At 31.2% G+C, this 13012-nt stretch overlaps 1 protein-coding gene across 1 annotated transcript in view; it reads right to left on the bottom strand.

The window, feature by feature from the left end:
• Nucleotides 1–13012, bottom strand: part of AP4E1 (adaptor related protein complex 4 subunit epsilon 1) — a 94492-nt gene that overhangs the window by 43358 nt on the left and 38122 nt on the right. The window contains exons 9-15 of the mRNA XM_031955195.1: nucleotides 11074–11196; nucleotides 10864–10973; nucleotides 7990–8129; nucleotides 7102–7214; nucleotides 6877–6995; nucleotides 2697–2999; nucleotides 1142–1256 (exon numbers count right to left, since the gene is read on the bottom strand). Of these exons, the coding sequence (XP_031811055.1) occupies nucleotides 1142–1256; nucleotides 2697–2999; nucleotides 6877–6995; nucleotides 7102–7214; nucleotides 7990–8129; nucleotides 10864–10973; nucleotides 11074–11196 (1023 nt within the window). The remainder of the gene's footprint in view (nucleotides 1–1141; nucleotides 1257–2696; nucleotides 3000–6876; nucleotides 6996–7101; nucleotides 7215–7989; nucleotides 8130–10863; nucleotides 10974–11073; nucleotides 11197–13012) is intronic.

Below are 13012 nucleotides of genomic sequence, written 5' to 3'. Positions count from 1 at the left end.
ACTCAGCACTGCTTTCTTTCCTAGATGTTTTAGATATAATGGGGGATATAATGAAGTGTGATGTAATTCTTGTATTATCTTCAAGTCTTCAATTTACCTGCTTGTCTTTCAATGTTATGGTGGTAATTTCTAGTTCTGGGGTTAACAATGTTGCTCTTTGGGTTTTGATTGGATTAACAAGTTACTGTATTTTTCTACACGTGGCCTTCAGGATTCTGTAACCAAATTCCCTCTCAGTTTTTTTTCTTTCCTGACTGAAAAGTCCTTCCACTTTTTACTAAGTCCACATATAGCAGTTCCTTTATCCTTTGACCAATTTAGTTGCTCTTCTCTGGATCTTTCACCAATTCCACTATTCTTTTCCTAAAATGCAGGAGTCAAAAGTACATTTTATGTTTTGCTTCCAAAACCTTTTTGATGACATCTAGAATTTCTTTGATTTTTAGGGTTACAATATTTCAAAGAACAATTTTCACAAAGCAGATATGTACAAGGACCAATCTGCAATGATTTACATATCCGTTTCCTGGATCAAAATGAGGAACTTATTAGAATTTTAAACAGACTATTCCTTGAAAACAGGGACTGTCTATTAGAATTTTAAACAGACTATTCCTTGAAAACAGGGACTGTCTTTTGCCTCCTTTATAAGTGCTTAGCACAGGGCAGAAAGTAGGTGTTTCATGAATGATCACCACAACATTGAAAGACAAACAGGTAAATTGAACTTAATTAAATAGTATGGTAATTCAACTCCCTAATCTGAAGGGTCATCAGGGCCTTCTCTGTATCATTTCTTATGAAATCACAATATACCAAGCCCCTTGATACAGAAGCTATTTGTCAACTATTATATATACTATGATATTTGATTAATATAACATATTACATTTTTCTCCCTTACTTCATGAGATACATGCTATACCAATAATTATCTATACTCTGCTCTATACATGTGGCTCTATGATGCACCCACTTCTGAGACATGTTTTACTTCTGGATATATGATTAGAAAATGCAATACAAAGAGGAAGCTTAAAGTGGGATGAAAATATTAAATTTTTGCAATTGCTTAATAACATGATTAAAGGTACCGTCTAAATGAAAGGTGTATAAACCAAAGGTCTGGTTCTATACAAACCTTTTCCCTGAGAAAGTTTTTCTTCTTGTCGCTGATGGTGAGGTTTATATGGTGCTGCTCCTTGATCCAGTCCTTCAGCAACAAAACCATCCAAAAAAGACAAAGAAGCATCTACCTATATTAAAAGGAGAATAAAATTGGGGAATTCTCTTTAAAAACATAAGCAAGCAAGGAATCCTACCCTTTAACTTAAATAATTAATTTGATACAGCAACAAAAAATAAGGTCTTTTTATACTAATAAAATGATATTCACATAAAATCCATATGAATAACATTCAAATTCTCCTCATTTTAAGTGAAATGAGCAAAAATCTAAATTCCAAGACAACTGTCCAAATTACTGACCTCTTATGAAATCTAGTTAAAGAAAATAGTAATTAATACAATGCCCTGAATTTGACAATCTCAGCAAATTCAATGGGAAAAAAACAGAACTGCTTACAGTGGAACATTTAAGGTGGCATCATTTTAATTATGCTATTTGAATTCAAAAGCTCTCACTTCTAATTCTAGTTGTTTAAAAAAAAAAAAGTAGATTGGAAGGGAAAAGAAAAAGAAAAAAGCTAGAGAAAAGAAAAGGAATTAAAAATAGTGAAAAAAAAAAAAGTGAAAGAGAGAGAAGCAGGACAAGGGAGAAAGAAACATGTAACAGAGGATTATCTAAAAGTAGCCAGTTTGCCTTACCTCAGATCCAAATTAATATATTAGTACAATAGCATCAAATCATCTAAAATTGGATAATCCCCAAATCATTTATATTTGACCTTTTTATACTTAATTTTTTAACTTAAAGTGATGAAATTCAGAAATGGAAGTGACCACAGGGATTAGCTAGTTTTTTCTTTGAAATTATAGATAAGAGAATTAAGGTCCAGAGGAGTTAAATGAACTACCCAAATCAAAGTAGTAGTAGGAGCCTTAGTTCAGATTGGAACTATAGGTTTCTGATTCCAAATCTAGAGTTTTTCCCACTATACCATGGGTCATCTGACATCAACAAGATAAGCTGATGGGGTAGAAGAACTAACTGAGTCTTCTACTTCCTTTGTACCCTGCAAAATACCTCTCAGTATTAGTTATCAATGCTGTATGAGTTCATTGAAACAATGAATGAAAAATGAAGCCAAAATGGATTCTCTAATTTTTTACTTTCTTCTTCCAAATCTTTTAATCAGTTTAATTCATAGAAACCCGACTTCTTTGAAAATTTTTGGATTCAGACTAAAATAAGGAAATATGGCTCACTAAAGGTTCAGAGAATATCTCAACAGAGCAAATACATGGAATGTGTAAGTAGATAATCAAGAAATATAATCTTGAACATTTAATCTTTTCTGATCTCCCTACAACAATTATCTTGATAATGAATTGAGTAGGGTTCTTGTTTGTTTTCCAGTATGTTCTGTACCCCATTAGTTGCAATCTATTAATGTTATATTCCCCAATTTCCCAAATACTTTATTTTAGATGTTAAAGACAACTTGACTAAAACTTGAGAAATACCTTGTCCTGTTTTAAAATAGTGTAGTTTTAAAAGAGTATAGATGTCTTACCACTAAGTCTTCACAACTTTTATCAACTGGAAGTAAGCTCTTCATAAGTTCCACATTCTCTTGCAAGTGTTTTAATTCAAAAGCATGTTGTCTCATACAAGTGTCCAGGGATACACTGAATTCCTGAATTAGTTTTTCAACAGTTTTAGAAGAGTGTGTCTGGGATGTCAATTTAGTCACTGCAGCCATAATCCAGGCTTTTGTTTCTGAAGTGGTGGATTTATTTATAAGCAACCTGTAGAGCTTTGTTATAATGATCTCTGGGGTTCCTTTATCTAAAAGATAGGAATATTCTCCCAATACCTGTGAGTAGTAAACAAAGAAATGATTGCAAACATATATCAAGTCATCCAGCAAATTATTCTGTGAAAACTAAACAATACACCTTTCCTTACAATTGATTTTATCTATATTAGACACTCTCTTATAATGAGGGCACTCTTAAAATTGGTTCCACTGGAACAGTTTAATGTGGAAATGTACCAAAGAATGGAATTGAATATTGAAAACTTTTAGACATCATGTGCTATTTAAATGTGCTAGTAGCACATCATTACAAGATTGTTCTTGCCAAACTAATCAGTTCTGGTTACTGATTTTATCAGCATATTTACATTTTCTTATTATTCTATAATATAAATGTATATATATATCAACAATCAGTGATTGAGGCACAAAAGGACTGCAGAGTGTAACTCCTTAAGAATTACTGTGGCCAAAAAAAAAAAAAAAGCTTCTGGTTATTCTACACATTATTTATATAAATTATTTAGTTCATTCACAACAGGTAGAATTCCTCCTGGAGTAGGAGTCCAAACAATCTTGGACTTGATATTTCATTAGTTTACAGTTTATAAAGCACTTGCATATTTCTAATTTAGCACCATCAGGGCTGAGGAGAAGAGGAGGGCATGGTAAGACAGAAAAAAATAAAAAGGAAAAAAAAAATACCCTTTTTCCCTCCAAGAATTTCTTCCTGCCCATCCAACCCCAGCCCAGTTTGGAAATAACTGAAAAGATCTAGTAGTATCAGATTTTAAACTATATTAGAAAAACTAGAAAGGAGTCTGGCAAAAACTAAGTACAGACCAGCCTCTCACACATTATACCAAAATAAGTTATAAATGGGTCCATGACTTAGACATAAAGGATGACATCATAAACAATTTAAAGGAGCAGGAAGGAAAGACAATAGTTCTTGAATAAATGAGGGGTAAAGAGAATCACAGAAGGTTAAATGGACAATTTTGATTACATAAAATTAAAATGGTTGCACAAACAAAATAAATGTTGCTAAAATTAGAAAAGAAGCAGGTAAATGAGAAAAATCATTGCAACAAGCTTCTCTGATAAAAATCTCACATATAAAGACACACAGGAAATTGGGTAAAATTTGTAAGAATAAGAGCCATTGACCAATAGATAAATAATCAAAAGATACCAATAGGTAGTTTTCAGATAACAAAATAAATCAATAGTTACATGAAAAAATGCTTCAAACTAAGAATTAAGAAAAATGCACATTTAAACCACTGAACCCCTCTCCTTCACATATACACACACAACTATCAAACTGGCAAAGTTAACGAAAAAGGAAAATAACAAGTGCTGGAGGGATTGTAAGAAAATAGGAACAATAATGTATTATTAATGGAGCTGTGAAGTAGTCTAGACATTCTGAAAAGTGATTCAGAATTTTGTCCTAAAAATTATTAAACAGTACATACCCTTTGACCCAGCAATTCCATTAATAGGCTTATACCTCAAAGAAATCAAACTGCACAAAACTATTTATAGCATTTCTTTTTTGTGGTAGCAAAGAACTGGGAAATAAAATAGAGGCCATCAGTTGAAGAATGGATAAACAAGTTACAGTCTATGGATGTGATGAAATTACACAGTTTCAGAAAAAAAAAAAAACTGAAAACCACTTGCATGAACTGATACTGATACCTAAAGAGGTAAGTAGAACCAGGAGAATAATTTATACAATTAACAAAAACATTATCAAGACAAACTTTGAAAAAGTTAGGAACTCTGACCAACAAAAAGACCAATCACAATTTCAGAAAACTCATGATAAAATGTTACCAAACTCCTAAGAGAGAAGGGATGGGATGGTCCCAAGAGTGCAGATTGAGACTTTTTTTTAACATGGCTAAGAGGGAATTTGTTTTGTTCAACTATAAATGGTGGCAACAAGCCACCATCAGTAGGAAGACAGGAAGGTATAATAAGGCTTTTTTCATTGATTTAATTTTAAAAATAAATAAAAACTATTAAAATACTTATACATTGAAGATTAGCTGTTTTCTCAGTCTCATAATTTCACAATGCAGGTAGTTCCCACTGGGAATCTTTCTTTAATAATACAAATCAACAGCTTCTCTACAGAGAAGTTAGAAAGTTGCCTGGGCTTCTCCCTGAGAGGGAAAGTGGCTTAACCAAGATATTTCATAAGCAAGAAGTGAACCTAGGTCTTCCTAACATCGAGGCGAGATCTCAAACCACTATACCACATTTCCTAACATAGTCATTCTAAATCATAAATTAAACAAATAGACAAAAAAGTTTAGGACACTTGCCTCAAAAAGGACAAATCTTCAGTCTTTAAAAGTTTGTAAAGATATCACATATGATGATCAGGGGGAAAAAAAATCCCAAAATCTCAGTTGATGAGACTCAGATATAAAAGTTACAATCCATGAGTTCATTTTTTTCCTCCTTAACCCCATCTTATCTCCTTGATATATCATGGATGTTTACTATATCCACAAAAATAACTATATTTTACTATAATATTGGTATTTTCTTCTAAATTCCACTCATTTCCATCTGCTTGGTTTTTATTTTAATAATGTCAATGACTACTCCAAAATAAGCTTATCACCTGAAATTTCAACATGCAAATTGACTCATCTTTGATACTCAACACCTTAGCTCTTTCAGCAGATCCTCCCCTTTGGAGTACTAAAGGACAAAACAGTAGCCCTCCCAATAGCCTTCCTTTAATCTGGACTCAGAACTTTCAAGGTAATTATTTATTTTCCAGAAAGGGTGTGCTTGGTTTTGACTCCACTTGGTTTCAATTCTGAACATCATTTCCCTGTCCCTCATTTTTCAGTAGTACTGCCTTTCCCTTTAGATTTTAAGTTCCTTGCAGGCTGGAACTGTCTTTATATCTTCAGTGCTTAGCAAAGTGCCTCGAACTTACCAAACATTTATTGATTAAATTCAATTTGTTGCTTGCCTCTTTTAAACAGGAAAAAATTAAAATATGCTAGAATTCTAAAAGTTCAGCAACTTATATAGCTACCATTTGTAAGAAAAAAAATCTAAAAGTAAGTTCAATGAACAGATTTGTAATTATCTGAGGAAGCTATACTTTTAAATTTAGTATACAAAACAGTTTAAAAAAAGACTAATGAAGTGATCTGAGATGTGTAAGTAATGCTAAAAAGACATACATATCAAATATTTTCTGGTTTTTTTTGAAATGGTCATTTCTCACTTTGCCCTCCCCCCCCATAATTATCTCTTATGGCTTCAAAATTTCCAAAAATTCCATGTCTCATGGCAATACATATAAGATTAAGAATAATAATGACCTATAAAAACACATACCCTGATCCGTCTATAAAACAGGTACTTATACACAGATGAATACACACATAGAAGTTCACAGAAACTCAAATATCTATTGATAACCACATACACAATTCCATAGACTGGAAGTATCAAACTTGCCTGCCTTCAAAAACCCAAGTTTTTGGTCCCAAATGGGACCAGATTAAAATGTAATTGAAAATGTTTAACAATAAAAAAAAATTTAATTTTAATTTGAGGTTTTCTAAGTCAATATGCAGCCCAAAGGGATCTGTTTCTTTTTAAGTTTGACACTATTCATATAACAATTAAAAAAAGAAACATATATAAAACACACACATACACACACATTCAAAGTAAGACAGTTCAGGAATTGGCAGTAGAGAGAAAGAAGCAAATGAAGAAATAAGTGGCAGGCAATGAAGGTAGGAAAAATACGAAATGATGCCTGAAGGTAGTAGAACATCAAAGTCAATAAAACAAGCATATGGGGCTAGTACTACATAGTTACCATAATAACCAATGCTATAAAATTTTAAGACTAAGTAAATATTCTATAATGTACTTTGCTCACCCAGCTCATGACCTGCAGAAATCTCTGTGGATAAAGTGCATTTTCTATCTCTAGTAAACTGAGGTATGATTGGACTGCATAGAGTCTTAGCTGTTTGTCTTCATTTTCATCATCGAAACCTATAGAGAAATAATATGCCATTTATATTGTCACTGAACCATATATGAATGCTGCAAATTAAATATACTTAATTTTAAATTTCCTTCTTTATACAGAACTACCAACCTTCTGCCAGGAGTCTCAAAAAATTGTTAGGGATATCAGGATGCATCACATCTCCTCCCACTGAAAATACAGCATTCATTGTCTGGATAAACCATTCATTACCAGGAGCATATGTAACCACAATGTTAAGGAAATGTATATTTCACACCACCACTTAATGAAATTATCATTTCTTCTGGGATTTTTTTAAAATTCAGAGGACAATCTCAAACAAAAACTGTAAGTTAGTATATGTAACATGCCCCTTGCACATGAAAAATACTTAATTATATTTCTTGAATGAAAAAATGAATAAAATGGATTAACTGAATATTTAAAGAATAAATCTTGTCTGCACCATAAAGGCCAAATATTCAGCCTATGTCAACTCAAATATATAACTGATTTAAGTACATATCTACTCAGTCCCACAGAATCTTTTTGCTCATCTTTTTTTTTTCTTTTAGATTGAAACTAACAGAATCTCCTGTGTCCCAGTGACAATTAAAATAGTCCCATTGCTGAAATTTAAGAAGGAAAATATAAGGAGGTAAAGGGGAAATCATGTTCCAAATTGGTAGATGAGAAATTTGTCCAGTGGAATTAAAATAAGCAAAAAGAAAGACAGAATAAGATCAGCTTAAATACATACTGAAAATCTTTGAGTCTAAAATTATTCCACTGACAGAAGAGGTTTTAGGCGAGGGTACTTCATTCAAAAAAAGCCTTCCTTTGCTGTCTTTGCCAGCAAAAAAACTTTAAAAACCAAAAAAATAAAGGTTACTATTGGCATCCAAAACTTTAAATATGTCCCTAAACACTTTTATGTACTTCAGTTCTAAGAGGAAATATGTCTAGTCAACTTTAAATCTAAAGTAATGTATAGTTCACACCCCCAAAAAAGGATATTTCTCAGCAAGCTCAGCTATTTTGCCAACTAAACTGATGATGATGTACTCTTCTTTGCTCTGCTGCAAATATTCAAGCATTTTCTGGACAATAACACTTACATTCTGTGCATTAGTAATTCTATAAAGAAGTTCCAATGTCTATTTAGAGAATGGAAATAAAAATATTATTACTAACTATTCATAATTGTGTCACTTACAAGTAGATATTTAGCATGCTGGACTATCAAAATTAATCAGATTACATTGGTTTGTAACACAGTTAAGTCAATTTTATCCTTGTGTGGATAATTTACTTTTTTGGATTATCTGCAAATTTTCCATTAAGTTCTGAGCTCTGAAATAATATATTTCAATGAATGCATATTGATGTAATAGTCTAAGCAAAATATAATTAGTAAGTTAACATTGTTGTCAAAACATTTAAATGTATGTATGGCTTACATAAATTATATTGCATTTTAATAATCGATGCCATATTACTTCTCTATTGGTACACATAATTAAGAGCAAAAGTATCTAAGTTGGAGATCATTACAAATTCTAAAAAAACTGAAAAATTTTAGGATTCTTCCAGAAATTTAAAGATAGCTTTACCCTGAATTTTATTTTATTTTATTTATTAATTTTATTATTATTATTATTATTTTGAGGTAATTGGGGTTAAGTGACTTGCCTAGAGTAACACAGCCAGAAGTGTAAGTGTCTGAGAACAGATTTGAACTCAGGTCCTTTGATTTCAGGGCTGGTACTTATCCACTATACCAATTAGTGGCCCCTCTGAATTTTATTTTTACATGTGTTTGGAAATCTGAACAATAAATTCACTATTAGAAACCCCATTACCTCTTACCTTCTTGAGGCACTTAAAAATTACACTTCCCAAGAGAATAAAAACTAATTATACTTGAAAAAGAAGATAATTAAAAAGTCAAATCTTTTTCTCCTCCCCCAAAAAAGATACACAGTCTCTTATTCTAAAAGAATCAGACTAAGTAAATTCTAAGATCTATATCCACAGCCAAAAAAGTATCAAAAAACTAGTTTCCTAACTACACAGTACTTCCTCACTGATGTTCAATTTTCCTGACCCAATACAATAATGGGAGATGAACCCATGGTCCAAAAGTCTCCACTAATCCAGGAACTACTGGGCAATATTCCCAGGTCCTGAGAAAGGTTTTCTAAACTAACAATGTTCCCAGAAAGCAGCATAAGACCAAAATACCATTGGATTATTTCCAGGATAATATTTCTCTTATTTTAGTAGATCATTATTAGTCCCAGAAATCTCTGTGGCAACCAGTTTGTTTATATATTCAGATTGTACAAAAACCCCACGTGCCTATCTTGTCAAAACTAACCTTTTTAGGTATTTTTTAAAATAAGGTTAAATATTTTTAATCCTCATTACTATGATTTTTATTATAACACAAATCTTCTTAAAATTCTAATTGGGTGAGATGTTTCTGTGTGTGCAATTTTTGTGAGTGCAATGAGAATATTGTAAGTACACTATGAGAATACTAATTCCACATTAAGCCACCATTTTGATATATTGGCTTACTTCAGTATACATTATCTAAAGATCTACAATTACATAAATAAGATATTTTTAATGCATTCCAAATTTGTTCCCTGTTTTATCAACCTTTTTAATTTGGCATTCTAGTTTTCCCTCTGACTATCATTTTAAAGTGAAAGTCAAATGACTAAATGTCATTGAAAAATTTGATAAAAATTAATCACTGAACAATTTATTTTTTAACTAGTTAACTCTAAAAAATAAACTTAACTCCCTTTTTTGGAGACAGTTTTGCCTAATCTTGAGTAAATGGGACAGATAGTGCCATTTATTATTACTATTAATCTGCCTTTCTATAAAACATAGCCAACATGCAGAAACCAAACCACTTTGCAAACAGACTACCTTATCTGAAAACTAGTAAGAGCTACCCAAAAAGTCAAGCAGATAAGAATATAAAGATTAAAAAAAAAAGGAAACTTTGTTTTTAAGAAATCTTTCTATTTGGTCAAAAATAAAGTCTTTAATTTAAAAATGTCTAATGCCTTTTGTTAATCATATAAGTTATTTTTTAAAAACATTTTAAATGAATTCACTATTTAATGAGAAGTTTGGGCTCCTTTTTCTTCCCCATCAAAACTTAGTTTTAAAAGTTAATAAACAAGTTTTTCTCTATATTTGGCCTAGTCCTATCTACTAATCTGCAGAAAACTGCCCATTTGCAGGATGATTAGTTTCTGCACATAGGTCTAAACACACACATATATAAAGACACACATGTAATATATACATATATATGTACACACATATATACATGCATATTTTAAAGCATTTTTACAAAGGGCATAGATTAAAGGGAAATAAAAATATGCACCTTCCTTCCAAGGAGTTCAAATCACTTTATGGATATTTTAATTTGTTCTCTCAACTTCCTTGTTTAAAAAAATCAGGCAAGAATTAAACCTCTTTTACAAATGAAAAAAACTGGGCTACAGGAAAAAGAAATTATTAACCTAGATTACACTACAAATCCATGGCAGAGTTAGGATATCCTAACTATTAATTCAAAGCTCTTACCAAAAAAAGGGAGCTGGGGCGCATGTCTAAATTAACCCAACAGATAATAGCATCTTATCATTCAAAAGAATAATTTAAATAAACTCTAGTTGCTACTGTTGCATTAATTTTTTTTTGAAATGTTCCTTTATTGATCGAAGAGGAAAAACATTAGTGCCCAATACCGTTACTAAATGCTCAAAGGTCAGAATTTTTTCCCAGCATTTGAATAACAGTGAGAAAAGTTAAAGATATGGTAACACCTCACAAACACTACTCAAAATACCAATTTACCTCTCTTTTAATAATGGGATCAGGATGGTCTAAGCATTCAATTATTGTCATCTGGTGCTGAAGTGCCAGATTGGGATCCTGCTGGATAACATAGGTAAGAGCCTTTAGTCCTAGAAAAAAAGTTACAATCTACAAAGTGATTTGAAACAAATATATACAAAATTTTACAGACTTTTTCAAATGTACTGCTGAAATAATTAACTGTCTTACCTAAATATTTGAGATTTATTTTAGGAGACAAAACAAATTTTCCAATGCATCTAGCAGCCTTCTCAAGCAATTCAGGTTTAGGATAGATGGTATAAATGGTATGTACACATTCAAATAGAATAGCTAGAAGGAGATAATCAAAGAGCAAATTAAAAAAATAATAATAAATGTAAGAAGATATTTATGCAGTACACATATAAATATAAAGGCTACTAACCTATTAACAAAAATGTGACTGACAGAATATTATCAGAGAAATGCAACATTACTATTTTCAGTTACATGTTCAGGATCAAGACTTCGGCTCAATCCCATCACTAATATATACTGTTTCTATGACCTTGGGTAAGGTACCTGACCTCTCAGGAACCCATGTAACTCTCTCTCAGACTGTTAAGTTGCAGAGCAATTTTACTATATGCATTAGAGAAAGATTTCTCACAGAGATTCCTACAACAAAATCAGATAGGGACCACTTCCTCCCAAAAAACTTCATTGTCCAAGAAGCTACAATTTCATACTAGGGTTATTCTATGCATAGATACAAGAAACCAACTAGTCTATAATTTATAAGCTACTCTTTGAGAATTTTGATGATCAAGAAATCCATTACCTTTTAGCCAGACACCTTATGGTGATGAGAAATAGCATAAAGTTAACAAAAATACAGAGCCCGTCATCAACATTCAGTTATATACAATTATTAAAACTAGGTGAACATTATGCTTACTGAGTGGTCTCAAGGGTTTGCAAAAATTACTATAAAATTTTTTTACTATAAAAAATTAAGCTTATAAGTTGAATTCTTTTAAACTGAATGCCAAACTTAATCAACTAAATATTGTTGCTTTCAAAAGAGTCACCTTAAAAGTGTTGTTGCAATTACATTGACAATACTCAAAATATTTTGTAACTCTTCTTTTATATTGCTCCAGGTTCTAACACATTCCTTTAACTATAATTCATATTTACCATAGTACCAACTATTCTCTAAGATTGGATTAATTTTTATAAACAAGCAAAAGTCATTCAGAGGTATGCCAGTGAATATTTTCTAGGGTTTGGGTTACAAATTGTTTCATAGAAAGTTCACTGTGAACTGGAGCATCGTCATAATAAAGAACAAAAAAAACATAATTACTGTTTTATATAATACAAAATCTCTCAAATGCTTTGGAACACTACATAACAAACATGGCTTGATCTTATGAAATAATAATATTAACATTCATAATCACAATTATAACAACAGACATTTCCCTCAAGTTTTATAACTTGCAAAGTACTTACAAATATATTAAATTTTATCTACATGAACAAATTAACACCATCTCCACTTTTGATTCTCTGATGCAAAACTTTTTTTCTGGTCATAGATCTTGAATCTTTGTAGATCAAATTAGAAAAGTCATATTTAATTACCAATTAAATTATCTCCAAAATGTACTATTTTTATTCATTTTCCTTAAAAGATCAAAATAAGATTTTACTGTTTATATTGACCACTCAAAACATATGGCTATAATCTTTGCAAAAACTTAAATTTATGCCGAAATTTTATAATTAATTCATGAATTAATACTTACTAAGTCACCAATATGTGCAAAGTACTTAGAGGATAAAAAGAATAGTAAGACATAATTCATATCCTTTCAGAATTCAATAGAGGAGGCAAAAAATGAGTATGTCTCTCTATCAAATTTAATTCTTCAGTCACAACTGTCGCAGTTAATTATCTATTTGAACAAATTAAATCTATGGCCCTTTTAACAAGTTTTTGGATGTATAAGCAATAAGAAAGAAATCTTCAATGATGTTAAAAAAATTGGAAAATTTCTCCACAGAATGGCAGCATTTCATTTTAAAACTGCATGGCTTATTTTTCCTACCTATTTTAATGGGCTTTTTTCCTGCAACTGAAAGGTCTTAAAAGTAGATT

Source organism: Sarcophilus harrisii, chromosome 2 (genome assembly GCF_902635505.1).
Source record: "Sarcophilus harrisii chromosome 2, mSarHar1.11, whole genome shotgun sequence".
NCBI classification, from domain to species: domain Eukaryota; kingdom Metazoa; phylum Chordata; class Mammalia; order Dasyuromorphia; family Dasyuridae; genus Sarcophilus; species Sarcophilus harrisii.
The sequence above is the reverse complement of the archived record's forward strand: the minus strand, read 5'-3'. Positions and strand labels throughout refer to the sequence as shown.